General features: G+C 54.4%; 14 protein-coding genes across 14 annotated transcripts; 7 read left to right on the top strand and 7 right to left on the bottom strand.

Moving 5' to 3' along the window:
- Positions 1-52: 52 nt before the first annotated feature.
- CLAFUR5_01121 (Acyl-CoA dehydrogenase apdG) lies at positions 53-1,503 on the top strand (the record flags this gene model as incomplete). Its single annotated transcript, XM_047900269.1, has 3 exons — positions 53-868; positions 919-1,212; positions 1,279-1,503. 3 exons carry the CDS (start codon positions 53-55, stop codon positions 1,501-1,503), a joined length of 1,335 nt encoding a protein of 444 aa, XP_047756230.1.
- A 312-nt stretch (positions 1,504-1,815) lies between these two features.
- On the bottom strand, positions 1,816-2,352 carry CLAFUR5_01120 (uncharacterized protein; the record flags this gene model as incomplete). The annotated part of the gene is made up of 1 exon (XM_047900268.1): positions 1,816-2,352. The coding sequence occupies one exon, from the start codon at positions 2,350-2,352 to the stop codon at positions 1,816-1,818; it is 537 nt and encodes a 178-aa protein (XP_047756229.1).
- Positions 2,353-2,967: 615 nt separating this feature from the next.
- On the top strand, positions 2,968-5,147 carry CLAFUR5_01119 (Succinate--CoA ligase [ADP-forming] subunit alpha-1, mitochondrial; the record flags this gene model as incomplete). Its single annotated transcript, XM_047900267.1, has 2 exons — positions 2,968-3,414; positions 3,465-5,147. 2 exons carry the CDS (start codon positions 2,968-2,970, stop codon positions 5,145-5,147), a joined length of 2,130 nt encoding a protein of 709 aa, XP_047755110.1.
- Positions 5,148-5,731: 584 nt separating this feature from the next.
- On the bottom strand, positions 5,732-6,097 carry CLAFUR5_01118 (Ubiquitin-like protein SMT3; the record flags this gene model as incomplete). Its single annotated transcript, XM_047900266.1, has 2 exons — positions 5,732-5,797; positions 5,861-6,097. 2 exons carry the CDS (start codon positions 6,095-6,097, stop codon positions 5,732-5,734), a joined length of 303 nt encoding a protein of 100 aa, XP_047755111.1.
- A 539-nt stretch (positions 6,098-6,636) lies between these two features.
- On the top strand, positions 6,637-7,089 carry CLAFUR5_01117 (Cx9C motif-containing protein 4, mitochondrial; the record flags this gene model as incomplete). Its single annotated transcript, XM_047900265.1, has 4 exons — positions 6,637-6,757; positions 6,812-6,858; positions 6,912-7,003; positions 7,053-7,089. 4 exons carry the CDS (start codon positions 6,637-6,639, stop codon positions 7,087-7,089), a joined length of 297 nt encoding a protein of 98 aa, XP_047755112.1.
- Positions 7,090-7,625: 536 nt separating this feature from the next.
- On the top strand, positions 7,626-9,396 carry CLAFUR5_01116 (putative uridine nucleosidase 1; the record flags this gene model as incomplete). The annotated part of the gene is made up of 5 exons (XM_047900264.1): positions 7,626-7,658; positions 7,708-7,981; positions 8,032-8,066; positions 8,117-8,929; positions 9,127-9,396. 5 exons carry the CDS (start codon positions 7,626-7,628, stop codon positions 9,394-9,396), a joined length of 1,425 nt encoding a protein of 474 aa, XP_047755113.1.
- Positions 9,397-9,811: 415 nt separating this feature from the next.
- On the bottom strand, positions 9,812-10,488 carry CLAFUR5_01115 (ADP-ribosylation factor; the record flags this gene model as incomplete). Its single annotated transcript, XM_047900263.1, has 3 exons — positions 9,812-9,904; positions 9,956-10,266; positions 10,341-10,488. The coding sequence occupies 3 exons, from the start codon at positions 10,486-10,488 to the stop codon at positions 9,812-9,814; spliced, it is 552 nt and encodes a 183-aa protein (XP_047755114.1).
- A 995-nt stretch (positions 10,489-11,483) lies between these two features.
- Positions 11,484-12,245, bottom strand: CLAFUR5_01114 (60S ribosomal protein L10a; the record flags this gene model as incomplete). The annotated part of the gene is made up of 3 exons (XM_047900262.1): positions 11,484-11,746; positions 11,802-11,995; positions 12,049-12,245. The coding sequence occupies 3 exons, from the start codon at positions 12,243-12,245 to the stop codon at positions 11,484-11,486; spliced, it is 654 nt and encodes a 217-aa protein (XP_047755115.1).
- A 304-nt stretch (positions 12,246-12,549) lies between these two features.
- On the bottom strand, positions 12,550-13,266 carry CLAFUR5_01113 (uncharacterized protein; the record flags this gene model as incomplete). The annotated part of the gene is made up of 1 exon (XM_047900261.1): positions 12,550-13,266. The coding sequence occupies one exon, from the start codon at positions 13,264-13,266 to the stop codon at positions 12,550-12,552; it is 717 nt and encodes a 238-aa protein (XP_047755116.1).
- A 336-nt stretch (positions 13,267-13,602) lies between these two features.
- Positions 13,603-15,418, top strand: CLAFUR5_01112 (uncharacterized protein; the record flags this gene model as incomplete). The annotated part of the gene is made up of 2 exons (XM_047900260.1): positions 13,603-15,051; positions 15,116-15,418. Coding segments are annotated over 2 exons (1,752 nt in total), but the record flags the coding sequence as incomplete, so codon positions are not given.
- A 46-nt stretch (positions 15,419-15,464) lies between these two features.
- Positions 15,465-17,576, bottom strand: CLAFUR5_01111 (G patch domain-containing protein 1; the record flags this gene model as incomplete). The annotated part of the gene is made up of 1 exon (XM_047900259.1): positions 15,465-17,576. The coding sequence occupies one exon, from the start codon at positions 17,574-17,576 to the stop codon at positions 15,465-15,467; it is 2,112 nt and encodes a 703-aa protein (XP_047755118.1).
- Positions 17,577-18,635: 1,059 nt separating this feature from the next.
- On the top strand, positions 18,636-21,856 carry CLAFUR5_01110 (Protein kinase; the record flags this gene model as incomplete). The annotated part of the gene is made up of 2 exons (XM_047900258.1): positions 18,636-19,821; positions 19,869-21,856. 2 exons carry the CDS (start codon positions 18,636-18,638, stop codon positions 21,854-21,856), a joined length of 3,174 nt encoding a protein of 1,057 aa, XP_047755119.1.
- A 758-nt stretch (positions 21,857-22,614) lies between these two features.
- On the top strand, positions 22,615-25,230 carry CLAFUR5_01109 (N-terminal acetyltransferase A complex auxiliary subunit NAA15; the record flags this gene model as incomplete). The annotated part of the gene is made up of 2 exons (XM_047900257.1): positions 22,615-24,706; positions 24,764-25,230. The coding sequence occupies 2 exons, from the start codon at positions 22,615-22,617 to the stop codon at positions 25,228-25,230; spliced, it is 2,559 nt and encodes an 852-aa protein (XP_047756310.1).
- Positions 25,231-25,400: 170 nt separating this feature from the next.
- On the bottom strand, positions 25,401-26,399 carry CLAFUR5_01108 (GTPase grn1; the record flags this gene model as incomplete). Its single annotated transcript, XM_047900256.1, has 1 exon — positions 25,401-26,399. The coding sequence occupies one exon, from the start codon at positions 26,397-26,399 to the stop codon at positions 25,401-25,403; it is 999 nt and encodes a 332-aa protein (XP_047756309.1).
- Positions 26,400-26,602: the final 203 nt, after the last annotated feature.

Genomic DNA, 26,602 nt, shown 5'->3' with positions numbered 1-26,602 from the left:
AAACAGCTGAGTCCCCTGAACGATCGCCAGGTCGCGATCTATAATCGCCAACATGGCTACAATACCTGCAGAAGTCCCAATACCTTTCTCCGAGCCACCATACGCATTAGGTCTGCCAGTTCCATGGTACACACCAGAACTCCAACAATGGCAGCGTAAATGTCGCGAATTCATCACGGAGCACCTCACGAAGAATGCCTGGGAATGGGAAAAGGAAGAGACCGTGCCAGAGCATGTCTTCAAGGAATTCGCACAGAACCGAATGTTGATACCATCACTTCCCTCTCCACTGCCTGTCCGCGAATTGAAGGATGCAGGCATCCACGACGTTCTCGGGGTGAAAGTCGAAGACTTTACGTACTGGCACAACTACATATACGGCAACGAGATGTTGCGCAGTGGCTTGACAGGTCCATCAGGCAGTCTCACTACTGGCATCGCATTCGGTGTTCCTCCAATCATCAAGTTTGGCAACGAGCAACTTAAGAAGCGGTTCCTACCAGGGCTATTGCGCGGCGAAATGAGGACTTGTATTGCCATCACTGAACCTGACGCAGGCAGTGATGTTGCCAACATACAAACGACTGCCGTGAAAAGTAAGGATGGAAAGAAGTACATTGTCAACGGTACCAAAAAGTGGATTACGAATGCCTACTGGTCTGATAATGCGGCCATGGCTGTCCGCACCGGCGGTCCAGGTCCAGGTGGGCTGTCAATGCTTGTAGTGCCGTTGAAAGGGCACAAGGGCGTTGAAATGCGACGCCTTAAGGTCCAAGGGCAGATATCCGCAGGCACCACCTTTATCGAGCTCGACGATGTCGAAGTTCCGGTCGAGAATCTAATCGGCGAGGAAGGCCAGGGCATGCGGGTGAGTAGAGCCACGACATCAGCTTAAGCAACATACTGACCGCGAGCCAGTACATTATGACCAACTTCAACCATGAGCGTCTCACGATCGCGATTGGCACGACACGACAAGCCCGAGTGGCACTTTCTGCTGCATTTGCATACGTCCTGAAGCGGGAGGCTTTCGGAAAGACACTGTTTGAACAACCTGTAGTGCGGCACCGACTGGCAAAGGCTGGAACGATACTTGAGAGCCAGCAGGCTTGGATTGAGCAGTTCGTGTATCAGATGACTCAAATGAAGAAGGAAGATGCCGATAGAGAACTCGGAGGCCTGACGGCTGCTTGCAAGGCCCAGGCCGGAATCGTGAGTAGCGGTCCTTTCTTTCTGAGTGATGGAGATAAAGATACTGATTGCAATGATCCAACCCAGGTCCTGAAGGAGTGTGCTGATTGTGCAGTCCTGCTGTTCGGCGGTAATGGATATACCAGAAGTGGACAAGGTGAAATCGCGGAAAGAATGTGGCGTGAAGTCAACGGAAACCGCATTCCAGGCGGCTCGGAAGATGTCATGCTTGATCTGATGGTACGGCAGCTGGGCAAGAACTATCAAAAGAAGCTGAAGGAGTTGGAGAAGGGCTCGGGCGCAAAGCTTTAAATGCTCAGTGTTGGCTCAGATGCCTGTATCGATTTGTTGTGTCGTCTTGCGTGTTCCCCGAGACTGCAACGCATGACAGCTGATGGCTGGTCCTTCGTCGCGAGCCGCAGGCAACATTGTCAAAGCATCCAGTGGCGGTGTGTCGTTGCCCAAGCCTCCTGCTGTTGCGTATCCGCCTGTGTCGCGCGTGCTGTGCTAGACTCGTGCCTGTAGCGTGCAATTGAAGCAGCTACGCAAAAGTGGCGTGGGACTTTGAGGTGACGGGTGATGCTCCATGATGAACCTTGTGATCGAGATGCTTTCTTTCAAGCTTCAGTCATCCCACACGGCCTTTTGAGCCCTTTCCTTCTCTCGCTTTTTGTTCTCCTCTTCTTCCCGGGCCTTGTCACGCCTCTTTTTCTCTTGTATTTGCATGGCCTGATCGTACTCGCGCTCTTCTTTCGTTCGTCTGGGTGCCTTTTGACCAATACCAGCGGCTATGAGCCTTGATGCAACAGATGTGGTCTTGTCGGGCCTCTTGCCGTCTGCGCCAGCAGTGCCAGATCTGGAGCTGCAAGAAGTTTTGACGAATGCATCGTCGAAGCCGAACGATGAAACAGGTGGATAGCTGGTCTCGCGCTCACGGGTGGAGGCGGGCGACGATGGCGTTGGTGGAGGTGCGCCTGGTAAGTCGGAGGTTCGTGGACGCACCGGGGTCAGTGTGCCCTCGGCCTCAGTCTCTGATCCCGAATCTCCTGCCTCGTCTTCCCAACACTCGGCGGGCTCAGCTTGCGTCGCCCGTTTCGGCGTGGGTGAAATGTGAAGCTTGCCTAGGGAGGCTGTCACGGACGTTGCGGGCTGCGAAGACATGGTCGCCGATGGCAAGCGGAGCGATAATAGAATACTAGCAGCGTTGTTGCGCAGGCAAGGTGGCTGAGAAGTCGCACGTGGGAGAGTGGCTTCAATGTAGGACAGTCTGGACTACATGTACATGTACATGTACTATATACTACATGCAGTGTACTACATGTACAGTCCACGACTCCACGTCTGCGGTCAGCCCTGAGGCTCGACACGCGACACGCGGGGAATCTTGGACTCCGTCATTCGGGACCGCTTCAACGTGCTGTGTCCTCCGTCGTCGACAGCCCTGAGACATTATTCAAGTCCCGCAAGTCAACAAATGCCTAGGTGCAGTACCCACACCTTACAGGCTCACCTTTCACCCGGCGGGTGGCGCCTTGTCTGTTCCTGGGTCGCAGCACCCGTGGACGCCGTCAAGCATCCAACTTTCCTGTAATAATCCCCGGCTCCTTATTCCCGGTGCTTGATCTATCAACAGCTCCGTAGTCGGTAACGTCGGTAAAGTATCTGAAGCATTGGACTTGATGTCGTGTGCGGTGCGTCGTGGCAGAACTTCTTTCCTCATTCTCATCTTTTCTCTCCAGTGTTGCTATCTTCCATGCTGTCGCTCGACCTCTCTTCATGACAATGGCTTCATTACGGAGCTCGCAAGCTTCTTCCATCCTCCAGAACACCACATCGAGACTCTCCAGATGCTCGAGAAGGCCTTTCTCCTCGACCCAATTCAGAAGCGGCTATGAAGACACTGTTCAGAATCTGAGGATAGGAAAGCACACGCGTGTCATCTATCAGGGTTTCACTGGACGTGTAGCCACTGGGAATGCGAAAGACAGCATAGCTTATGGCACCAACGTGGTTGGAGGAGTCACGCCTGGCAAGGAGGGAGAACACATCGGCTTGCCACTGCTTCCAGATCTGAAGAAGGCCAAGGAGCAACTCAAGCCTGATGCTACTGCTGTCTTTGTGGCGGCACCGCACTGTGGTGCTGCGATAGAGGAAGCTATAGAAGCCGAGATTCCTTTGATCGTATCTGTGGCCGAGCACATTCCGCTTCACGACATCATGAGAGTGCGTTACATGAATTTGGAACAACCATTAGGTAGCTGACACGGGCACAGGTCGCGAGTATCTTGAAAACACAGTCAAAATCTAGGTTGGTGGGTGCAAATGCACCCGGCATCATTGCTCCAATTGGCTTCTGTCGAATCGGGTTTCAGCCTCTTCCTACCTTTGCTCCTGGTCACATTGGCATTGCTGCGAAGTCAGGGACCCTCTCGTACGAAGCTGTGGCATCCATCACCCGTTCCGGACTTGGTCAGAGTCTGTGCATTGGCATGGGAGGCGACATCATTGCCGGTACCAACCTCGTCGACTCTCTGAAGGTTTTCGAGGCAGATCCAGAAACAGAAGGCATTGTTTTGATCGGTGAGGTTGGCGGCAAAGCAGAAGAGGATGCTGCGGATTGGATCAAGGACTACCTCAAGCGCACAAGAAACCCAAAGCCAATCGCCGCGTTGGTTGGCGGAAAGAACGCTCGACAAACCACTATCATGGGTCACGCTGGTGCTTGGGCAGCCCGTGGCGAGCACAACTCCAATGAGAAATACAGCATCCTGCAGGAGGCTGGAGCCACCATGGTCGATCACCCCGAGAAGTTTGGTGGTGTTATGAAGACTCTGCTGGAGCAATCTGGTCGGGATGTCAGTAAGATCCAAGCCAACGTCCAGCAACAGCAGAAGCGTGGCTACCACACCTTTCGCAGAAGTCCAGCGATGTCTGGGGCGACATATGGACCAAAACTCCAGCCTCGGGTTAACGCTGGCTCGAGAGAACAGCAACGAGGACTTTTCATCGCACCAGAGCTAGTGCCAGTTCCACTTCACCCATACCTCAGCAAGGTGACAGGTCTCGCAATTGCGCTTGACGAAGCACCCAAAGACGGCTACTACCTGGGCATCCTTGTCGACCGTACCGAGCGCTCACCTTGCATAGCAGTCGCGCCAACTGCCGATCCTTCCGCTATTGATGCCCGCGTCAAAAAGTTCCCATACGACTGGCGGGAAGGTCCTTCCGAGTCGCTCATTAGCCAAGCCATCCAGTACCTGCAACTCGACTCGGCCCCACAGAGCGCAAAACAGCAAGCACACGGCCTTATCGCCAGCCTGGTGAAGATGTACAAAGAGAAGGAAGCTATCATCCTGTCCGGCTGCGTAAGCATCGGGGGTTCTGGAAACTTGAAGCTTCATCAGCCCAGCATTACACTCATGTTCGATGATGCCGCGTATCGCAGCAAGAAACGCCAGGAAGACATCCACCGCCTTCGACAAAAGGACCGAGAAGTTCCTGAGGAGGTAGAGGCAGAGAAGGATGGCATCGTCTACGTCAAGTACGATGATCCACAAGCAAACATTGGCACACTCGTCAACGGCGCTGGCCTTGCAATGAACACAATCGATGCGCTAAAGCTTCACGGTGGGCGTCCGGTCAACTTCTTGGACACTGGAGGCAAGGCGACTTCGGAGACAGTCAAGAAAAGCTTCGAGCTCATCCTGCAGGACCCAAGAGTCAAGGTCATCTTTGTCAACATCTTCGGTGGCCTAACAGATGGTGGTATGATTGCGGAAGGAATTCTGCTGGCGTTCAAAGAGGTCGACATGAAGAATGTGCCTGTTGTGGTGCGGATACGTGGTACCAACGAGGAGGTGGGGCAGAAGAAGATTGCTGAGAGCGATCTTGGGTTGGATGCCTTCGACGACTTTGAGAGTGCCGCGAAGCGTGTCATGGAGATCGCGGAGAAGTAGTGCCACGGCGTTCTGTACAAAGTATTAGCGTTGGACGACCGGCAGGTGTGATGTACAGCTTTACGATCTGACATGTACTCTCATGGCAAGGAGTTAGAGGAGTTGCCATCTACTGGTCAATTAGTAGTGTCAAGCATCGTGCCCATACCCTTCATCTTGGCCAATCTCTCGGCAGGTTGTTCGCAAGGAGCAAAATATGCTCCAACCTGGTATAGCACGGGTCGATGCTTTGAGATGGTATGGAACATAAACAACCCTGACGATTGGTTCGTGAGGCTTCATGCACGCCAAGCAAGTCCATTCAATCATTGCAACGCCGAGCTAAAACATCGCTGAATCTTTTGTCGGAGAGAAGACGTGTCTGCTCAGAAAGGTAGGTATGCTTGCTGACGCCAGAACGCCTGATGTAGAAACATGTCCGCCGCCATGTCTCCTCGCTTCAATATCCATCCATTAAACTTCGTGTGTGGTATCGTGGTTATCTTGGCCCACCTAATTTGCTGTACGCTGTTCCACAGGTGAGCGAGGCATGCCAGACTCGTTAGTAAATATGCTGCTTGCGATCTGCGCCGATGTGACAACGATCACCAACATGAGCCGCCAATCTGCTCCTGGTGAACCTCGAGGGTGTCCCCGTCTGCCATCTCGAGCTGCGACTGTTGTTAGCCTATGAGCCTTCTACTCACTTCATTGCTCCTGTATAATGAACTCACAGTGTCAGGCGTGTCGGAGGAGTTGACTCTCTGGCCGTCAAAGAGGAATCGCACACTCTGCGGGCTCTTTCCTTGCCGCTCGCAGAAAGCGTCCATGAGCTTCTTCAGTTGTGTTGTGCGCTTGATCTTAAAGAAGACCTCGTTGTTGTTGTCAGTGACCTTGATGTTTAGATGCTCGGTCGCGCCTTGTGCTTGATCTTCTGGCTTCTCGCCTGCAGGACTGCCGTTGTCTGCCATGTTGGGTTCGCGTGGAGGTGACGATGGTGGTGAGAAGCTGTGGTAGAGTGTGTCGGTGGTCTCGTGTGTGTGTGTATGTGGTTGCTGCGAAGCAAGCTCGAAAACGAAGGCAGGCGGGGTTTATATAGCCTCTTCGGCGATGACTAAGACGTGGTGAATGTAAAGTGCGTGCAGCGTGAAGTCCTGTAAAGGTGCGGGTGGCGTCTGGTGAAGCGTCAGTAAGTGAGCGCGGGGACGGCAGTCGCGCGCTAGAACAATGGAAAGAGTGGTGGGAGAATGACGCGCCTACCTTTTACAGGCGACGCGATATGGCGTCGTGGTGCCTCTTGGTACTTCGAGTCTGTGGGAGGTGCGGGCGATGCTCGATGCTCGGCGTGAAAGCGATAACGTCCAAGTTGAAGGTGGGGTGAGAAGGCTGGAGACGGACGATGCTGCCAAGAAGGCAACAAGGCGTTGCACATGTAGGCTACTCATCTGCATGTGACCTTGCACATTGATCTTTTGTCACCCATCTCCTTACCTGCCTCGACAAGCTGAACATGGTACTTTCCATTTCACGCGACCCGTTCGTTTCTATGGCTGACTGCCCACAGGCGAGTGAACCCAAGGAAGGACTGAAGAGCTATCCAGCATGCCATTCGCAGGCATGTGCTATTCAAGGTGAGCGATTAGTAAGTTGACCTTTGACGCACGACAAGGCTGAGAACATTGCAGACTGCATACAGAAGAACGACTACAAGGAGGAAAAGTGCCAAAAACAGGTAGTCCATCCACGCACGTCGCAGTGTCGAGACACAATCTGACGTATAGCAAGGTTGATGCGCTGTACGCTTGTTGCAACCTATTCTACAAGGAGAATGGCGATGGTGCTTCGACCGTAAGCTGTCCCAAAGCGAATTTGCTGAGGTGTGCATGGTACAGTTTCCAGGACACTGCCACGCTGACCTTTCTCCAGGCTCAAGATGAAGCAGCGCTCCAACGGCATCAAGTAGGCGCTCGATTGCCAGCCAGAGCGAGAGCCAGTTCTTCCAGTGAGGCAGGACCTGTACATAGCATAGAATGTCACGGACACTTTTCCCATCTTACATCCCCTCGACGTTGGAACGAAGTTGTATAGCGGCCGTCTTCAATCTTAGACTACCGGAGCACGCAAGGAGGCCTTGTAGACCTGTGCAAACATTGATCGTTCGCACCGAGACTCTATTGGTGGCCTGTAAAGACATTGTTGAAGAAAGAAGGAAGCCGCACAGTCGCTCCACGAAAGATTTTGACAAAAGCTGAGCACGGACAGGCACAGGGTGCAAAGTCTTGGTTCTGCCGACTCGAACTTCTGGCCGGCGCTCTCTATGGCAGCAGCCGATGCCATCTCGAGTCCTTGTTCTGAGATCACCAACGGGACCCATTCAGGAGCATTTGCATAGCAGCAGCGCGCAGCATCCAGAGCACAGGACTGTCGACATACGTTACGTTATACCTCTCATTCTGGTTCCTTCAAGCTCGACACCGCTTCCCGACCATTCGAACGACCATGGCATGCAAGCTCATCATTGACACAGATCCTGTGTGTACTCGTGCCAGAGATTACCGATTAAATGCACTGACAATTAAAGGGTGTGGACGATATCCTCGCCATCTTGTTGGCATGTTCTGCCTCTCCAGAAGAGATCGAATTGCTACTGATCAGTGTCACATATGGCAACATTGATCTACAAAACTGCCTTCGCAACGTCGTGTCCCTGTTCCACCATATTGAGCACGAGTTGACATGGCGAGAAGCAAATGGTCGGGCTCTCGGTTTCGAGACACTGTTGAAGTCTAAGCCTTTGGTAGCTGTGGGTACAGACCACCCGTTGTCAGATCAGCTCTTGATGGCAGACTTCTTCCGTGGGTGATTTGATCCATTCGAGTCAATAGCAGTATTGACAGGTCTGCAGACGGTCATGATGGACTTGGTGGCATCCACAAGACGGTAGGAATATCGGCAACGTGTGAGATGGACCTTAACCTAATCTCACACAGCATCCACACATGACGCCGGCAGAGACTTGGAGGTCTATGTTCCAGCAAGCTGAAGCGTCGAAAGACCCAGACGAACATGTACTGGATGAAGAGCAGCACAAGAAACACGCACTGTTCACACCATCAAAGGCGCCATCGAGCCGGGAGTTACTACGCCTCCTGCGTGAGAACGAGCCAGATACCGTCACGATCGTAGCCGTTGGCCCACTGACAAATCTGGCTCTGGCAGCCGCCGAGGATCCCGAGACATTTCTTCGAGTCAAAGAGGTCGTTGTGATGGGAGGCAACATCAACGAAGAAGGCAACGTAGGTCCACTACCGCTGAAAGGCTCGCCGCCGATCGAAGAGCCTCCCTTCCGCTTAATCAAGCAGCCGCCAGGGCCTCTAAGAGATGTGCTGAACAACAGAAACCAGATCACTCCAGTAGCAGAGTTCAACACCTTCGCGGACTCCTTCGCTGCAGCACGACTCTACGCCTTGACGTCCCCGAACCCTCGCTCGACTATGCCTCCCACACCACCAGCACCGCCAGGACAGCAAGCCGATCATCCTCCACCACCATTTCTGGCTCCGTATCCAGCCAAGCTGTCTCGCCGACTAAAAGTCACCTTGTTTCCGCTCGACATAACGCACCGCCACAATCTCAATCGAGGCGAGTTTCGCAAAGTACTCGACCCATTGCTAGAGCAGAAGTCCCCAATGGCAGAATGGGTCGACGCCTTTATGAGCTCTACCTTCAAAAAAGTTGAGTCTCTGCAGCAGAATATCAGCGGTGATGCTATTGCCCTGCAGCTGCATGATCCGTTGTGTATAGTAAGTGGAATGAAGGAGTACATGCATGCAACCGTGGCTAAGCTGGCAACGTCGCAACCACTGTCTTGAACAGCTATGCTGCTGCTCTCTAGCAGAGCCCCATAGCGCCTTGTTAGGAGAAATGTTGCTACCTCGTGACGACTGCATGATCCTGTCCCCTTTGGGACTGAAGATTTACTAACTGCCTGATCTTTTAGTGGTACTGCATGGTCGATGACCCGTCTCAATGGAATTTGATCGAGGATGAGGATCTCCGCGTGGAAAGTTCAGGGCAGTGGACGAGAGGGATGTGTGTGATCGATCGACGCACTCGTAAGAAGCGCGAAGACGACCACGAAGGCGAGATCCCAGGTGATACCGGCAACTGGTTGAGCGTCAGGAATGGCAATCGTCTCAGACGGTGCATAGGTTCACCTGGCGAAGATCTGTTCGGCGGCTTCATGCTGAAACGCATATTTAACCTATAGTTAAGCTCGTGCATACAGTACCGTACCTTGGAAACAGACACGTGGGAGAGGAGGATGTAGTAAATGAAAACTTTCATACGCCTATAGATTGGTAGTCTCGCCCTACAAGCACATTCCCAATAGAAGAACGCCTTGCACGGAGCACCTCCCGATGCAGCATCAACCGGCAACGCAGCATATTCTTTGATGGTATGGAAAAGAGTACACACGACACCCGCTGTCGGCTGTGGCAAGATAGTAGACAGCATCACATCCCCGGAGATTCCAAAGCCATCCGTTGCCATTCTCTATGCTTGTCCTGCTGCCGCAAACGTGAGTCTGGGATCGAATTGTGTTTCGGAAACAGCACGTGAATCATCGCTGTGTTCTGTCTGTTTGATGTGATTCGTGCATTGGCATGTCTCTGCTATGTTGTCTAGTTGTGGCCGGCCTTGCGCAGCGAGTTGCTGAGCCACTCGAGACCTTCGTAGAGACCGTCACCAGAAGTAGCGCAAGTCGATTGGATGTACTGAAGTGAAAGTCAGTTACTGCCTCCAAGGCTGTATGGTGAACGACTTACCCAGGCACGTTGCCTCAAGCTGTGCAGGCCGAGCTTGTCAGTGATCTCAGCAGCGTTCATGGCGTTGGGCAGATCCTGCTTGTTGGCAAAGACGAGGAGAAGAGCGTCCCTGAGCTCGTCCTCGTTCAGCATGCGCTGGAGCTCCTCGCGGGCCTCGACAACACGATCGCGATCGTTGCTGTCGACGACGAAGATGATACCCTGGGTGTTCTGGAAGTAGTGTCTCCACAATGGGCGGATTTTGTCCTGGCCTCCGACGTCCCACACGGTGAACTGGATGTTCTTGTACTCGACAGTCTCGACGTTGAAGCCTGCGCCCGGTTGTTGTCAGCCATGCAACTCTTGATTCAGCCATTGGCGGCTCCCCGGGTTGAACTTTACGCACCGATGGTGGGAATGGTGGTGACGATTTCACCGAGCTTCAGCTTGTAGAGGATGGTGGTCTTTCCGGCCGCGTCCAATCCGACCATCAGAATGCGCATCTCCTTCTTGCCCCAGAGGCGATCGAACAACTTGGAGAAAGTGAGACCCATGTTGGCGGTAGTGTGGGAGGGTGTCTCGGGGTGGCAGTGTGGAAAGGGTAGTGTGCGGCAGGACCAGTGCGATCTAGAAGAAGCGAAGTTAGCACATGTGCCGCAGGCTTCGTCGCACGTGGCGCGCGGCTCTTATCGAGCACGGCGAATGTGACTGCCTTGGCGGGGGAGGATGGGTGTTCTGTGTGCGCATCGCCGTGTTGTGCTGCGTCTGGCTGAAGGGTGCAATTCAGGCAGCCTGGGCGTGGGCGTCCGCCGGTGCTGGTCCTTGCTCGCAACAAGACGGCCACACTCGCATGCAGCGCAGACTCACCTTCAGCGGCACTCGATCCGTAAGTGGTGGGTGGTTGTGCAGAAGTGAAGCAATGGGCTGCGGTGGTGGTGGAGGTGGTGGTGGTGGTGGTGGTGATGTCTGCGCGGTGTGCACAGTTGGCAAACCGTCCACGGACCCTTGAATGGATCGCCGCTGCCAAGACGACCAATCGGCCGCTCCTCCTTCCAACCCTGTCCTGTGATTAGCTGTCCTGTTCACCCGTCCGACATGTGGCAGTCTCGATCAAAAGTGCATGTGTCTCCACAATCGAGTCGTCGTGCACACGTATCGAGCTGATTGTTCCTCATCAGTGCCATATGCATTACCGTCTAAGCTTGCCGACGGCTGCCCTGAGCTGTCAATAGATGAGCCCTTTGTGCGATTGCCCTGTATGCAGGCACCTCATCATCTCGTTTAAGTACGATTTGCACGCATGGCATTACAGTATCTGGTGAAGAAATGGAGAGTTGGACATCAAGTCTATCAAGTCTGGGCTGAACAGTGCTCGGCGCGTTGCGCGCTGACATACGAAAGACGGGTTTCACGTAAAGGTGCACATTTTCAAGGATGACTCGAGGCTCTATTGTTCGCTCTACCAGTAAAGGCGGGCAGAACTAGCTACCAACAATGTGTAGCCACGCGCTCGTAGCAGCCCAACTTTGAGTGCAACCAAAGGCTGCATCTAGTACAGACGCTTTGGTGGAGACATGCTGGCCTTGATGGTCAAGCTGCCCACGTTCTGCCAGCCCTTCTTCAGGAGGGAGACGAGGTAGTTGATGGCCAACATGATGTTTCCGATGAGCTCATCCTCCGTCATGTCAACGTTGCCGACTGCGACACCCATGCACAGAACCTTCTTCAGCTGGAACTTGATGGTGGACTTGACCTCGGTGATCTTGCCAGAGAGATCGTCGGCGTGCGAGACTGGGGTTGGGAACTTGCCGGCTGTCGAAAGTGGTTAGCTGTCGTCCCAGTCAGGCTCGCGTAAGGCTTGACTCACCCTTGGAGAGACCTGGGCCCAAGAGACGGGGGATCTGCTTGATCAAGGAGTCGGAAGCAATGAAGGCATCGTACTTGCGCGCGAGCTTCTTGATCAACTTCTTGTTCTTGTTGAGCTTCTTGAGATCGTCCGAAGACATGGCGTCGACACCTCCGTGCTTGGCACGATCGATATCGTGCTGGTCACCGAGAATGCTGCGCATCGTTAGTTGACCGCGTCACTTCCGCCCTTGTTGGCGATTTCGTACCAGATGCTCATGTTTGGACGTGGGACCTTTGGGAGCTTGACGGTACCCGAGAAACGCTTGTCACGCTGCGGGTCGTAGTTCTTGAGGCCGATCTGAAGCTCGACAGTCTCGAGGAAGTTGCGCTTCTTGGTCTCGTTGGAGTACTCGAGGAGGGCTTGTACGTTCGTACGCACACCAGCGACCGTGATCTTCGACATGATGGCTGCGGTCTTCCAATACTACTCTGGGGAACGGTATTGGTACGGCTTTGCGTATGTTCGTTGTTGGAGAGAGGAAAGAATTCCAGAGTGGCGGCAGATTTTGAACATTGAAAGTGCGTGTGGGGCAATTTCTGCTCACGTGACATGGTGCGTCGGGCAACAAGGGTTACTAGCCTACCTACACACATATCACTTCTGCTCTTCTCCCACCTGCACCAGATACAAACAGCGTGTCAACCATCAAACCATCCACCCATCCAGGCTATCTTGAGGTGGGCATCGGCCTAGCATCGTGACGAGCTCATGTGATCTCCATCTGGATGGCCTTACGCTCTGGTGTCTTCGTCCGCGGCTCTCCCGCCTTCCTCCGCGACAGCTGGACGTATGATTCTTCTCCAACTGCCGTGAAGCCGATATTCTGGTACAGACTTCGCGCTGCTGAGTTCTCTGAGTCGACAAAGATGCTGCAATGAAAGCTGGCGTCTTGCTGCCGGCATACTCCTCTTGCCTTCCCAAGTGCTGCTTCGATCAGCGCCTTCCCGATGCCTTGCCTCTGCGCGACAGGCTCAACGAACATGTCACTCAGGTGGTAGCGCAGTGTCTGGCCATTCGCAGTTGCGGAGAGCTGGACCTTTGTTGTACGGTCTGTCTCTTGCGCCAGTGGGTCGGCCGTGGCTGAGGGAGACGATGGTCCCTGTGGTCCGATAAGAACAATCATGCCAATCCATCGCACCCTGAGCAGCTCCTCGAAGATATTCCGATTCCCTTGGATGTTCCACTCTGCATGCGTTTCAATCGCAAAAAAGTGGTCAGCCTGGCTGTTCCCCAGACGGTCCAGTATATGTGTCAATCCTCTTTCTACCTCTACTTCGTATGTGGAAGCGAACTCCTCAGGAGCGATCAACAGAGCACGCAGACGTAGCTCGCGATTCTTTTCTGCTAATTTTCGAGGAAGTATGTTGTGTTCTACGTATTCATCTGGTTGCAGCTTTGGTAGGTTCACCACGGCATGCTTCATTCTTTCAACTGCACTGTCGTAACACTCTGACCGGAAGGATTGCCTTGCGATAGGGAAGACATCGTTTCGGGTGCTCTGTCTTACTCACGGCTCGAGTCACGCGACCCGGGACAGAAAGTGTGGAGTTGATGCTCTGCCCTCAGCCCCAGCCACAGGGCAGAAACAGGTGCTTTAATGTCTCATCTGCCTCACACGCTGGCGCTTGATGCATCTTCTGCTTTGTCTATAACGACTTACCGTGGTCATCGGCTGCTCCCAGCATGACGCTGCCGTAGTCACAAGAGAATGCTGTGGGAGTAGAAGTACTGCCTTTGCTGCGCTGCTAAATCAAGATGGATGCCGATGCAGTATCCAACGACTAAGATGACAAGCGAAGACGGACAGCAAGCACGTGGAGCTCAAGATGCCTACAACTACTACCTTGCTGTTGGAGACGCCGCTGTGCACAAAAGCTTCAGCAGTCTTGACAACCCTTCTAATCTCGAACAGCTCATGGGTGACGTGCAGCACCACGCCTCGGAGAACTTTGTCGTGGACTTTAGCGACAACGCTGCATGGGCTGGATTCAATCTATCGACTGATTCTCTGCAGTCCTTGTTCGAATTGGGAAGGCCAGAAGCACTGAGCACACGTTGGATCAACATTTGGCACCCTTTCCAGCATCGGTCTATACTTAGCCTGCTGGGTAAACGATATGACTTCTCCCCTCGACTGTTTGCGCTGATGTCCTCAGACCCCAAGCTACCCAGGTTGTCAGCCTCTCGCAGCACGATGTCTCCGCCGGCCAGGCGACATTACTGGAGCAGTCGCTCGAGCACTGCTGAAGACAAAGAGGCCGAAGCTGCTGAGCTGGATGAGATATCTGAACACATGTCCGTCTCAAGTGTAGACTCTGTCACACATGGAAACCTATACAAGATCGCCGATAGCATATGGCATTACTCTTCCGTTGATTTTGGTCGACAGTACGTTTGCGTCGGGTTCAACTCGTTGTATGGAACTAAGCAACCCCACTGCGAGGACGAAGTTGACTCCAAGAGCTATCTGCCTCAATGCACAAGAGTATGGACTTGGCTGATACTGTGCGAAGACAACACCGTCGTCTCCATCAACGAGGATCCCTTCCCTTTCACCTGTCCGGATGGGAACTACAGCACCTTTCAGCTTCGAATCCTCGCCGAGACTCGTCGGAACCTGGTCAACGTCTTCCGGTCGCTTTCCACAATTCATAATGACCCTCTCCTGGCACACAACCCACTAACGTTACTACCCATCCGCACGCGACTAGGCAACACACCCGAGGAGACAGCTCATCGTGACTCCGACGCTCCGGGACTACTGTTCTATTATCTCTTTGAGAACTGGCATAATAGCTATACCCTAGTATCCCGCAAAGAGAGTCGCTACGGCGTAGAGCTGAGCCAACTCCGAAGTGAGATGTTCCAACGGCCTAAGCTAGTCCATATTGACCGCTTGGACAAGATCGGGAAGGAGCTTGGTGTTCTGAAGAAGCATTATTCCAGCTACGACAGAATTATTGATCGATTGTTGGAACCTCAAACGGCGTCCGCAGCTTCTCTGCATAATTCGCAGGTAGTGACTTCGTCGTCGCAGGCATCGTTGGATACAGTCCGACCAATCGTAACGGAGAAGGACAGTCTGATGGGAGTGAGTTTGAGCAGTGCTGCGAGAGTCAGGTTCAAGCGGCTGAGGGACGTGATTGATCTGTACGCTCTATCGGAGGTGGAGGAGTACATTAAGCAGAAGGAGTCGCTTGTTGCTATGGTGGGCTTATCTTTGCTTCAGCAACCTTTGGAAATGTGTCGATGCTGACGTGTGAATCTACCAGAACTTCAACCTCATTGCCATCAAGCAATCCGTGGACGTCGACCGCCTGACGAGGGTCACCTTACTGCTCACCAAAGCAACAATCTTGTTCTTACCGGTCAGCCTCATGACTGGATACTTCAGTATGCAACTGGTGGGCGTGGAGTACTCTGTTCAGACATACTGGCTTAGTTTTGTTATTTGCTTTTTTCTGAGCTGGCTTGCTCTGTTCCTTTTTGGTCTGTTCAATGGAACCGTACAGACAGTCGAGGTGATCAAACAGATGTGGCGCGGTATGAAAAGGGTTGGAAAAACCGTTGGCGGAAGGTGAAAGAGTTACGAGAGAATGCTTGGAATAGACGATACACAGCCTAGTCATCTTCATCGTCGCTGCCGAAGATTGCTTTGAAGACTTCGTCTCCTGCGCGCTTTCCTTCGAGAGCCTCATTGCGTTCTGCGTCTACATTAATAGGCTGCATTGTGGACGGCTCGACGCCTTGCGTCTCTGTGGAAGGGCCTTCGGTGCCTTGAGACACGAATCCTGTCGGTTTAAAGCTGGTCTCCATCATCATTCGATCGAGACTTGCTTGACTGACCACGTCTAGCCTTCGACTCTTATCCACAAGTGCCGCATCTGCTTCGGCTACGCCGCCTGCTGCAACATTTGCTGGTGGCTTCACGTTGAAGCGTTTGCAGAGCAGCCGTGTAGGATGAAACGCCTGCCTCGAGCGAGTCATGGGGCCGTACATGCCTAATTTAGCTGCTTTTTCTGCCGGATCTTCTTCCTTGGCCGGAGTCGGTGGTGCAGCGTCTGCCGCGTCAGATGCCAGTTTTGGTCCAGCACTCGTTGAGGATTTGAAGCGACTGGCCATCAGTCCGGACATAGGCTTGAAGATCTCTGCTGCTTCAGAGAATTCGCGCATCTCCTTACTCCATTCATCAAGCGAGAGCGTGCTTGGGCGCTCAGGCAAGTTGGACCGCAGGCCTGTATTGAGTTCCAGAAAATATTTGTATCTGGCGCGTTTCCCTTCATCTTCGGCATAAGGCATCCATCCAGTATTGCCACGCTGTAATGCCGACGCTGCCGTCTGCTTGTCAAGGCGTGGAACAAGATCCCACAGAGTGCGATGCTTTTCTGCATCACTTGACTGGAAACCAGCAGGCGCACTTTCGCCCAAAGCTTGGGGAAGATTATGTCTACCAGTTGCCGTTGCCAGCCGTGCCCGTGCTTCTGGTGTGATAAAGTCGAAAATGGACTTGCCGGGTAGGGGCTGCTCGCCAAGCAGTGCAGCACGACCTTTGGGATCCATGGAAGAGGCTTTTGCAGCATCTGCGGTAGACTGATATGCACCAGCCTTGGCTTCGACGTTGTTGGTCTGCTGAGCTGGCCTCCAACCAGCAGGCACTACCGGGGGTGGATATTCCTGCGCATGCGTAACGGTCAGTGCAGCAGTGGCTAGCACAAATCCATCCAGTGGCAGACGATCGTCGTGACATTTCCTGAAGTTGGAGACGTTGGTTGTACGCTGGATGAGCTTCTTCGCCACGGATGGTAGTTTTGTAACAGATGAAGTGGCATTGCTCGCAAGGAGGCCTTCTTTCTTTTTTTTCTTCCTGTCAACTCCGATGATCTTGTTGTAATTGATAGCGGGACCCATGGAATACGGATCTTCTTCGTCGGACCCGTCATCGTTCAGCACACCTACGCCAAGACCGGACTTTTTCAGTGGCTTCGGCTTGATCGTGACCTTCGAACGGTTAGCTCTGAGAATCCTGGCATCTTCCCCACTGTCTTCATCTTCGTCCAGCACGGAGCTCGGGTTGTTAAGCCGTGCTTCTCCAGCATGACCGAGACCTTTGCGATCTGTCTTCCGAACGAAGGCGATCATGCGAGAGTTCTCGGGGGCAAAGAGGTGAGCATGGCCGGTTCTGTCGCCCTGGGCTCGCCGCCTGACCTTCGGCCCTATGCCTTGGCCTTGACGCCAGCCCATGCGCTGCAACAGTTTGACACCTTTGGTCTCGCCTGTGCTCTTGAACAAGTCTGAGAACATGCCTCGAACTGCACCATCTGATGCGGTGCTGCCCAATCCGGCGAAGGTGTTCTGAGTCTCGAGCGTCTGGGCCTCGGCTTGCTCAGCGAGGTCTTCATCATCCATGAAATCCTCTGGCCGTTGCTGCTTTCCATCTTGCGGAGTCTTGGCTCGATTTGCGCGCGAGGAGACGAAGGTGCTCGGAGCCCAGCCCTCTTTGGAGCCTACGGTGTTGAAGTAGCCCGCGCTGAAGCCTCCCGTGAATGCGCCATGCAGACGCTTCCTGCCACGCTTATCGGTGACCTCTTGCTTCCACACGGGCACATAGCTGCCGTCGTCACGGCTCTTGGGGTCATACGCAGGCAGAGGCGTGCCGTACAAGGCAAAGGGAGCATGAAGCGGCGGTGCGGAGGTGTCCGATTCGAATGCGGCTCGGGAGCGCTTGGAGGACATTCTTAGTCTGCGTTCTTGGCCAGCATTGAGATGGTCCGTCGAGCAGTGCTGGTGCTTGCAAGACTTACCTGCAGTAGTACTTGACGGGACTTGGCGCCGTGGAGCGCAGCGATGTCGTGGTGCGGGATGTGCCTTCACAGTCTTCTCAAGCAGTAGGACGAGTGAATGAGTGAGGTGCACGTGCAGGATGACTTGTTGCAGGTGGTGGAGTGCTCAAGTCTCAATATACCTCCTAGCAGCGGCAGCGGCTCGGGACTCGGAGGACAGAGGACAGAGGACAGCTTAGGGCATTAGCCACCTCGCACGTTAGCCACTGCACACTCAGGGCAACATCCAGTGCCCAGGTGACTACGTGTACCGGAGGGAGGGAGATGGTCTCGATAGTGCACTGTACAGTCCCGGCGACCGCATACCCTGCGCTAATAAGGACGTCGGATAGTGTGGTGCTTGTGGCGCTGCAGCGACCGTTGCACGTGACGCTGCAGCCTGATGGTCGTTTCACCAATACATGTACAGTATGTGCTCGGCATACATGTGTCAGCTGCAGCTACCAGCAGTGACATGCGTGAAGGTGTATGCAGTCGCACTACACAGTGCAATCAATAATCAAGCTGCGTACATGTCGACGTTGCTTGCTTGCTTGCTTGCTTGCTCGCACAAGTCGGGCGCACTGGCGATCGGGCCTTGCACTGGCGTGTCGTGCGTGTTTGCGAGCTAGAACTAGGAGGTACCCGGAGGTACCTTTTAGGTCCATCTCCCTGGACGCGATCCCACCTGCACCGCAGTCAGCTCGCTCACGACGTGATACGTGATACGTGATACGTGATACCGCAACACATGACCATCTTGCTTGCTTGGTAGTCGCTCATTGGCACACGACGGCGACAGCAACGACCAAGACATTGGCGTGTTGGAACTGCGACTGCGATCACGACGGCGACTGCGACTGCGACTGCGCACCTTGGACGGGGATTGCCAGCACCTTTCACCTGCCCGCCCGCATAGAGCAACACCAGCACACACGCACACGACGTCGACGACGACGTCGACGCTGCCATCATGTCCTCCGCCGCCGCCTCTCTGCCAACACGCACCTCCTCCCACCGCGCCCCGCAGCCGCAGCCGCAGCCGCAGCAGTACACACCGCATCGGGCTGCCAGCAGCGCGTCCCGCCCAGTCGCTCCTGCTTCGCCGAGACGATCAATGTCCACGTCGCAGCCGCAAGCGACGGCCTCCTCGCACAGCCGACAGCCATCGGGCAACCTCGAAAGGCTCGCTCGGCACGACTTCGAGCAGTCCAATGTCGCACATCCGGACACTTCCCACCGCCGGAGCGAGTCGCGCGAGCAGCCGGCGAATGGCTCCCATGCACATCCACCTCGCAGTGACAGTATGAGGCACCAGACACATGGCCGCACCGCCTCGCGCTACAATGACCAGCCGACGCCTGCGCCCAGCTCACACAATCCCGATGCGAGATCGAGCGCGAATCCGAATCTACGGCGGCGGACGACGATTGATGCTCAGACGGGGCATTGGGAGCTGGGCAAGACGGTCGGTGCAGGCAGCATGGGCAAAGTGAAGCTTGCCCGAAATAAGGAGACTGGAGAGCAGGTGGCCGTCAAAATCGTGCCCAGGCAGAGTACTGATGGCGAGCATCGAACACAGCAGGAGCGCGAGCGAGCGGACCACTCCAAAGAGGTCAGGACCGCCCGAGAGGCAGCGATCGTGACGCTGGTCGATCATCCATATATCTGCTTCATGCGGGATGTCGTCCGGACCAACTATCACTGGTACATGTTGTTCGAGTACGTGAATGGAGGACAGATGCTCGACTATATCATCAGCCACGGTCGCCTCAAGGAGAAGCAAGCCCGTAAATTTGGTCGCCAGATCGCCAGCGCTTTGGACTACTGCCATCGCAATAGTATTGTGCATCGAGATCTGAAGATTGAGAACATTCTTATCAGCAAGACTGGCGATATCAAGATCATCGACTTTGGTCTATCGAATCTCTTCAGCCCAAGGAGTCACCTAAAGACGTTCTGCGGAAGCTTGTACTTTGCTGCTCCTGAATTGCTGCAGGCCAAGCAATACACGGGACCGGAAGTCGATGTGTGGAGTTTCGGCATTGTTTTGTATGTGCTTGTGTGTGGCAAGGTGCCATTTGATGATCAGAGCATGCCTCAGCTGCATGCCAAGATCAAGAAGGGTGTGGTCGAGTACCCACCTTGGCTAAGTCCTGGTAAGGATGCTCACGAAAGGGACGAATGCGGTACTAATGGCCTACAGAATGCCGCAGCCTTATCGCTCGCATGCTCAACACGAACCCAAGCGACAGGGCAACCTTACAGGAGATCATGAGCCATCCATGGATGACCAAAGGTTTTAGTGCGCCACCTGAAAATCACTTACCGGCACGGAAACCTTTACAGCTGCCACTCGACCCAGCCGTGGTCGACAAGATGACCGGCTTCGACTTCGGCGATGCGGAGACAATCACATCTCAACTGACCAAAGTTTTGGAATCGGAAGAGTACAAACGTGCCATTCATCTATCGGAAAAGAGGAACTTCCAGGCTCCACCCGAAAACGACCAGAAGCGTGGCGTCTTTGGCGCTTTCTACAAGCGCAGAAGCTCGACAACCAGTCGCGATACCTTGAACACGCCATCCACTGAAGCCATACAGACCGGCTCCGACCCGATCAACGCATATCACCCACTGATTTCTATATACTATTTGGCTCGAGAAAAGCAGGAGCGAGAAGCCCGAGAGGAGAATCCTGGTGCCTTAGCACTCCCGCAAAGCCCAGGAGAGAAGCCTCTACCAGTACCAGATCTCGCACCTCCAGCCGCAGCACACACCAACACGTCGACATATGAGATGGCAGGCGAGAAGCCGACAGGTGGCCGCACACGGCCTCGCGCGCGGACACATGGCGAAGATGAAGTCACGCGGGACCTCCAAAATACTGGCTTGAACGCCGGCGCTTCCGCTCACACATCGGGAACGAATGTGCACCCCACGATTGTGGAGCCAGCTGCTGAGCAGAAGTCGTCTGGCCACACGAGAAAAGAGAGCGCTGCGATCGGTCTCATCCGAAGGTTGAGTAGGAGGGACAGAGGTGACAGACCGAGCCATCCACCTCCAGCACTTGCCGCCTTCAATAATTCCACCGACGCGCCGAGGAGGAGCTTCAGCATGCGTAGGACGAGAGAGTCAAGTCAGACGTGTGAGGCCGCAAGGCACGAGACCGACGGCACTGCTCCTGGTGAGCTCCTGACTCCACCCCAGGCCGCCGACACTGCGGGCAATGAGCGCAGACGAACACATGGCCTTGGTCGGTCAGTAAGTGTCAACTCGAGTGACATACGAAGACGATTCACCAGGCGTGGTGTTTCCGAAGGCTCGTCCATGAGGCCGCCAGTGACTTCTGCTGGCAGTACGGATCGTAAAGTGTCTTTCGACCAGGGAAGCAGTATCAAAGAGGCAGCATCTGACGTAGAGTCATCTCGTCCGACAGGCTCCCTGGCTAACCGAGCGAAGTCAATGGGCCATGCACGCAAGGAAAGCATGCAAGTCCGTCGTTCTCGGAGACAGGACGCGCGCAGCACCGATGTCCCCGAAGAGACCGACCAAGAGCTTGTGGAGGAGACTCCGAACAAAGAGAATGGTGGCGGAAGCCCGAACATGAAGCCAGTGTACCTGAAAGGCCTATTCAGCGTATCGACGACTAGCAACAAGCCACTCAACTTCATACGCAGCGACATCATCCGGGTACTGCATGAGCTTGGCGTCGAGTATCGAGAGATCAAAGGTGGCTTTAGCTGCAAGCACTCGCCGAGTATCATGAGCAAGTCTGCTGCTGATGAGACGGCGCCGTCCGGAGCCCAGGCGTTGAATGCGCCTTCGGAGGCTGGCCACAGGCGCAAGATCAGCTTCGGGGGATTCCGAGATCGTGCAAATGGCGACAAAGAGGAGGCTCGAGCTACGCCACCCGGTGGGCCTCGACCCAAGGCGAGCTACACGCAGTCAGAAGAAGATTCGGAGGAAGATCCGCCAAACTCGCGACCAGGAGCATCACGATCACGACCAGCAGGAGAGACCAGCACACATGTGCAGTCGGACCTGGGAGGCGAAATGATGCTGAAATTCGAGATCCTGGTGGTGAAAGTGCCACTGCTGAGCCTACACGGCGTGCAGTTCAAGAAGGTGGAGGGTGGCACATGGCAGTACAAGAACATGGCGCAGAAGATTCTCAAAGAGTTGAGATTATAGCGGAACTCACGGGACTGAGACCGCAAGCGCAGGCAGAAGCTGGACTCTCTGCCTAATTGGCCCAAGCAACAACCATTTTTTCCTTTGTCTTTTCATGGCTGGCATACTGCATTGGCCAGCGGGATGTCCGGGCATAGAGAGTTGTATTAGCATGTGCTGTGGATCGAGCGAGGCGTTTGTGACTTGATATATGGATGTGCTGCACTGGCCTGGCTACTTTATTGGATGGTCGCCGGGACGCAGAAGGAAGCGCTGTGAGCACAACGGATAGGCGGTGCCTGCGATAATGCAATTGGTTACTACCGCATTAAACAGTATGCCATCTTCACAAGGTGTCTCTTAACACATACGTCCAAATGTACATGTATCAGTGACGGCATGCCCTCGTAGATGCTGGTCTCTTGGCAATTGCGGAGCTGTCCAGTCCGGTCTAGCAGAGCTGCCGACAATTCCGTGCGAACATCTTTCAGGCACTCCCCTCTGGTCATACATGCCCGTACACACATTCGCTTGTGCGCCGTTGAGCTTCGAGAGTGTGTTGCCTGCTATACGTCTTGATCGGCGCGTGCATGTGAGAGCGCTCCACCAAGCAGAAGCCGAACGAGCGCGCTCTCGACGGAGCACATCCGCATCGACCATATCGCGCGGCCCTCACCCTCACCCTCTCCCTCTCCGCCGACGACCGCATGACATAGGCATTGTCCGTTCCAGCACTGCACCTCTCCGCCGCTCCACTCCGCGCCCAGCAGCCCGCAGTTATGGCCGCTCCGCTCCCGTCCAAGGAGGCGACGCTGTTCCGCCATCTCGTGCAGCACTACGAGTCGAAGCAGTACAAGAAAGGCCTCAAGGCGGCCGAGCAGATCCTCCGCAAACACCCCAACCATGGCGACACGCAGGCGATGAAGGCCTTGATCCTGAACAATCAAGGCAAGCAAGACGAGGCGTTTGAGCTCTGTAAACTGGCGCTGAAGAACTCGATGAAGTCGCACGTGTGCTGGCACGTCTACGGCCTGCTCTACCGGAGCGCCAAGAACTGGGAGGAAGCCATCAAGGCATACCGCTTTGCCTTGAAGCTGGATCCCGACAGCCAGCAGATCCAGCGAGACCTGGCGCTGCTGCAGGTGCAGATGAGGGACTTTGTCGGCTTCGAGCATAGTCGTAACCAAATGCTGCAGGCGCGGCCGCAGCTGAGGCAGAACTGGACCGCATTGGCAGTTGCGCTGCATCTCAAGGGCGATCTCGAAGCAGCCGAGAATGTGCTGCATCGTTTCGAGGAGACCCTGAAGCAGCCCCCACCACGCTCAGACATGGAGCATGCAGAGGCAGTACTGTACAAGAACGCGATCATTGCAGAGCAGGGCGACTACAGCCGCGCACTCGAGCACCTCGATTCGATATACCACTCGGCCTTGGACCGGACGGCCGTCATGGAGCTGAAGGCAGAGTACTTGTTGAAGCTTGAGAGACGAGATGAGGCGGAAAAGGCGTATCGGGCCTTGCTACGCAGGAACGCAGAGATGAGAGCGTACTTTGAAGGTCTAGAGAAGACTCTGGGCCTGGATCGCGAAAAGGCTGAAGACCAGGACAAGCTCCGAGACATTTACCAGTCCTACGCCGACCAGAATCAGCGCAACGACGCCGCGCGACGCATACCGCTCGACTTCTTACACGGGGAGGCGTTCCGGAAACACGCCGATAGCTACCTGCGAAGAATGTTCTCGAGGGGCGTGCCAAGCACATTTGCAAACGTAAAGCAACTCTACTCGGATGCCCAGAAACTGCAAGCAATTCAGCAACTGGTGGAAGGGTATGCTGCAGAAAAACCACAAGCCAACGGCAGCGCAGAGAAGAGCCAGGCCAACGGCAGCATCGACGGCTCACATCAAACGAATGGCGACAGTAAAGCACACCTTTGGCCACTTAGCGTCAACTACTTCCTTGCGCAACACTACAACTACTACCTTTCGCGAGACCTCAGCAGAGCACAGGACTACATCGACAAGGCCATCTCCCTGAATCCTTCCAAGACCGACTACACGTACCACATGACGAAAGCGCGGATATCTAAACACCTCGGCGATACCGAGACAGCTTCGAAAGCGATGAATGCAGCACGAGAGATGGACCTCAAAGATCGTTACATCAACACGAAATGCGCCAAGTATCAACTCAGGAACGACGAGCATCAATCTGCGACTGACACGATGGGCTTGTTTACTCGCAAAGAAGCCGTTGGTGGTCCCCTTGGCGATCTGCTCGACATGCAGTGTGTGTGGTTCATCACCGAAGATGGCGAGTCTTACTTACGGCAGCGCAACTTCAGCCTAGCCTTGAAGCGCTTCAAGGCCGTCTACGACATCTTCGAGGTTTGGCAAGAAGATCAATTCGACTTTCACTCTTTCAGTCTGCGCAAAGGTGTAGTCCGCGCTTACGTCGACATGATCAGGTGGGAGGACAAGCTACGAGAACATCCCTTCTTCACTCGAGCCGCACTATCTGCCATTGGAATCTATCTTATGCTGCATGATCAGCCGGAATTGGCGAGTGGCCAGATTAATGGTACAGCTGAGAGCGCTGCCGAGAGGAAGAAGGCAGCAAAGAAGGCAAAGAAGGAGGCTGAGAAAGCTGAGGCCGATCGGAAGGCAGCAGCTGCCAAGAAGTCCCAGCCGCAGAAGGATGACGAGGGGAACGCAAAGAAAGAAGATCAAGATCCGAACGGCCTCGAGCTGTTGAAGAGTGCAGGAGAAAAGCCACTTGAGGAGGCGATGAAGTACCTGATCCCATTGCTGGAGCTCAGTCCGAAGAACATTGATGGGCAACTGGCTGGATTTGAGGTCTACATCCGACGAAGTAAGTCATGGCACGGTATCCTACGGCGAGACTGCTGAATGCTAACACTCTCTACAGAAAAGTATCTTCTCGCGCTCAAGTGCCTCTTGGCTCTTCAAAACATCGACCCAAACCATCCGAAATGTCACGAACTCAGCGGCCGCTTCAAGCTTGCCCTTGACAAGCTCTCGGAGCCTTTACCAAAGGAGGTCCAAGAGGTCGTCCAGGATCTCTTTCTCGGCAAACTGGACTCCCTATCGCTTGGGCAGCACAACGAGGAGTATCTTGCGAAGCACAATCACAGCGCCGATCACATACATTCAGTCGTGCGCCTGAGAAGTGCGCTCAACCCAGGCGCGATAGAGACGAAGTCGCAGGGCGTGCAAGATCTGCAGAGATCCTTGGAACTATCAAGCGTGACGTTACAACAAGCAGAGGCCGGCTTGGAGCTTTTCGACGAGATCAGGGCTGAAGAGGACGCGAGGCGAACATACCTTGAGACGGCGAGGAAGCGTTGGCCCGAGGCCACAGTTTTCAAGTCATAGATGCTGTGTGGCGATGGGATGGTCTAGCAAAACGCGGAATGCAGAATTGAGTCTTTTGGTTACGGAAGCAAGCGTGGCGCTCGGCGATGGAAAAGTATGTAGATGATGTGGGGTATCTCTATGCATAGCGCCGAGCAAAGGCCAGCAAATCGCAACGAAGAAGAGCATGATCATGTTTCGATGTCCATGGCCCCGGCATCGCGACTGCCCTCTTCCTTCAAAGAATCGCCAAACAGTCCTTCGATTCGGAATGGTTGCGCTAGTTCTGTGACAATTTGCACTTTGCTCTTGTTCGCTGCTGCTTGTGATGTTGTCAAGGGCTGCTGCGACAGCGCTGGCAGTTTGAGGCGGTCGTCGTTGACATCTGACAGGACTGTCAATGCTGCGGCGTTGAGGTTTGGGATGCCACCCCGTCCCAGGCGTCCACGCTTGCGCGCCACATCGACCAGTAATCGGGTTGTGGTGTCACTGCCGGCTGTGACGAGAGGTGGGAGCTGGTAGTAATCGAGGAGTTGCTGGAGGCCTTCTTGCGTCCTTTGCAGTCTGTCGAGGAGCTTGGTGACTGTTTTGATGGGATCGGCTAGTGCTTGCTTCGGAAGCTCCTTTCGTGCTGGTGCTGTGGTGTTCTTCGATTGAATTGTCCTTTTGGTATTCTCCGGCGCGGCCACTTCCTCGTCATCATCTCCATCATCGCCATCCTCGTGCTCCTCATCGACATCATCTGCTTGGAAAGTTTGCGCGCGAGCTTGCGCAGAAGCCAAGAGCGCAGCCATGGGATTTGTGTCTTCCTCCATCTCATCACCATCAGCTCCTTCCCCCTCGACGTCGTCTTCGGGGTCCGGCAACTCCCCATCCTCATCTTCACCGTCGTGCTCCATCGCCTCGCTGGCAGTCTCGACCTTGCGCCCTTCTCGCTGCGCCTTCGCAACTGCAATTCTTCTCAGCTTCTCCTCTTCCTTCTTTCTCTTGCTCTCCTCGATCTCAGCGAGAACCTTCTCTTTGTACGGGAACAGGTTTGGAATGCCAGGATCTTTCTTCAGACGTGACCGCCATTGCGGGTTCTTCTTTGCGTCTTTTCGCTCTTTGCGCTGTTTGTTCGCTGACGCTTTCTGGATCTTATGTCGGAGGCGTACAGGCACTCGCTTGGATTTGGGCTTGCCGACCTTCATCTTACTGGAGCGTGGTTGTGGGTATGGTTGTGGTGGTGGTGGTGGTGACAACGATCGCGTCGAGAGCGTTCCAGTTGTGGTCGAAGTCGAACTTTTCGGCCAAGCCAAAAGCTCGATAACGTTGCCTTAGCGGCCGGAGATTGCGGGGATAGATGCTATCAGTGTGAGGGAGCACGTGATGAGGGCCAATGAAATCGTGAATT

Source organism: Fulvia fulva, chromosome 1 (genome assembly GCF_020509005.1).
Source record: "Fulvia fulva chromosome 1, complete sequence".
Classification (NCBI taxonomy): domain Eukaryota; kingdom Fungi; phylum Ascomycota; class Dothideomycetes; order Mycosphaerellales; family Mycosphaerellaceae; genus Fulvia; species Fulvia fulva.
Note: the sequence above shows the minus strand (reverse complement) of the source record. Positions and strands in the feature narration are given on the sequence as shown.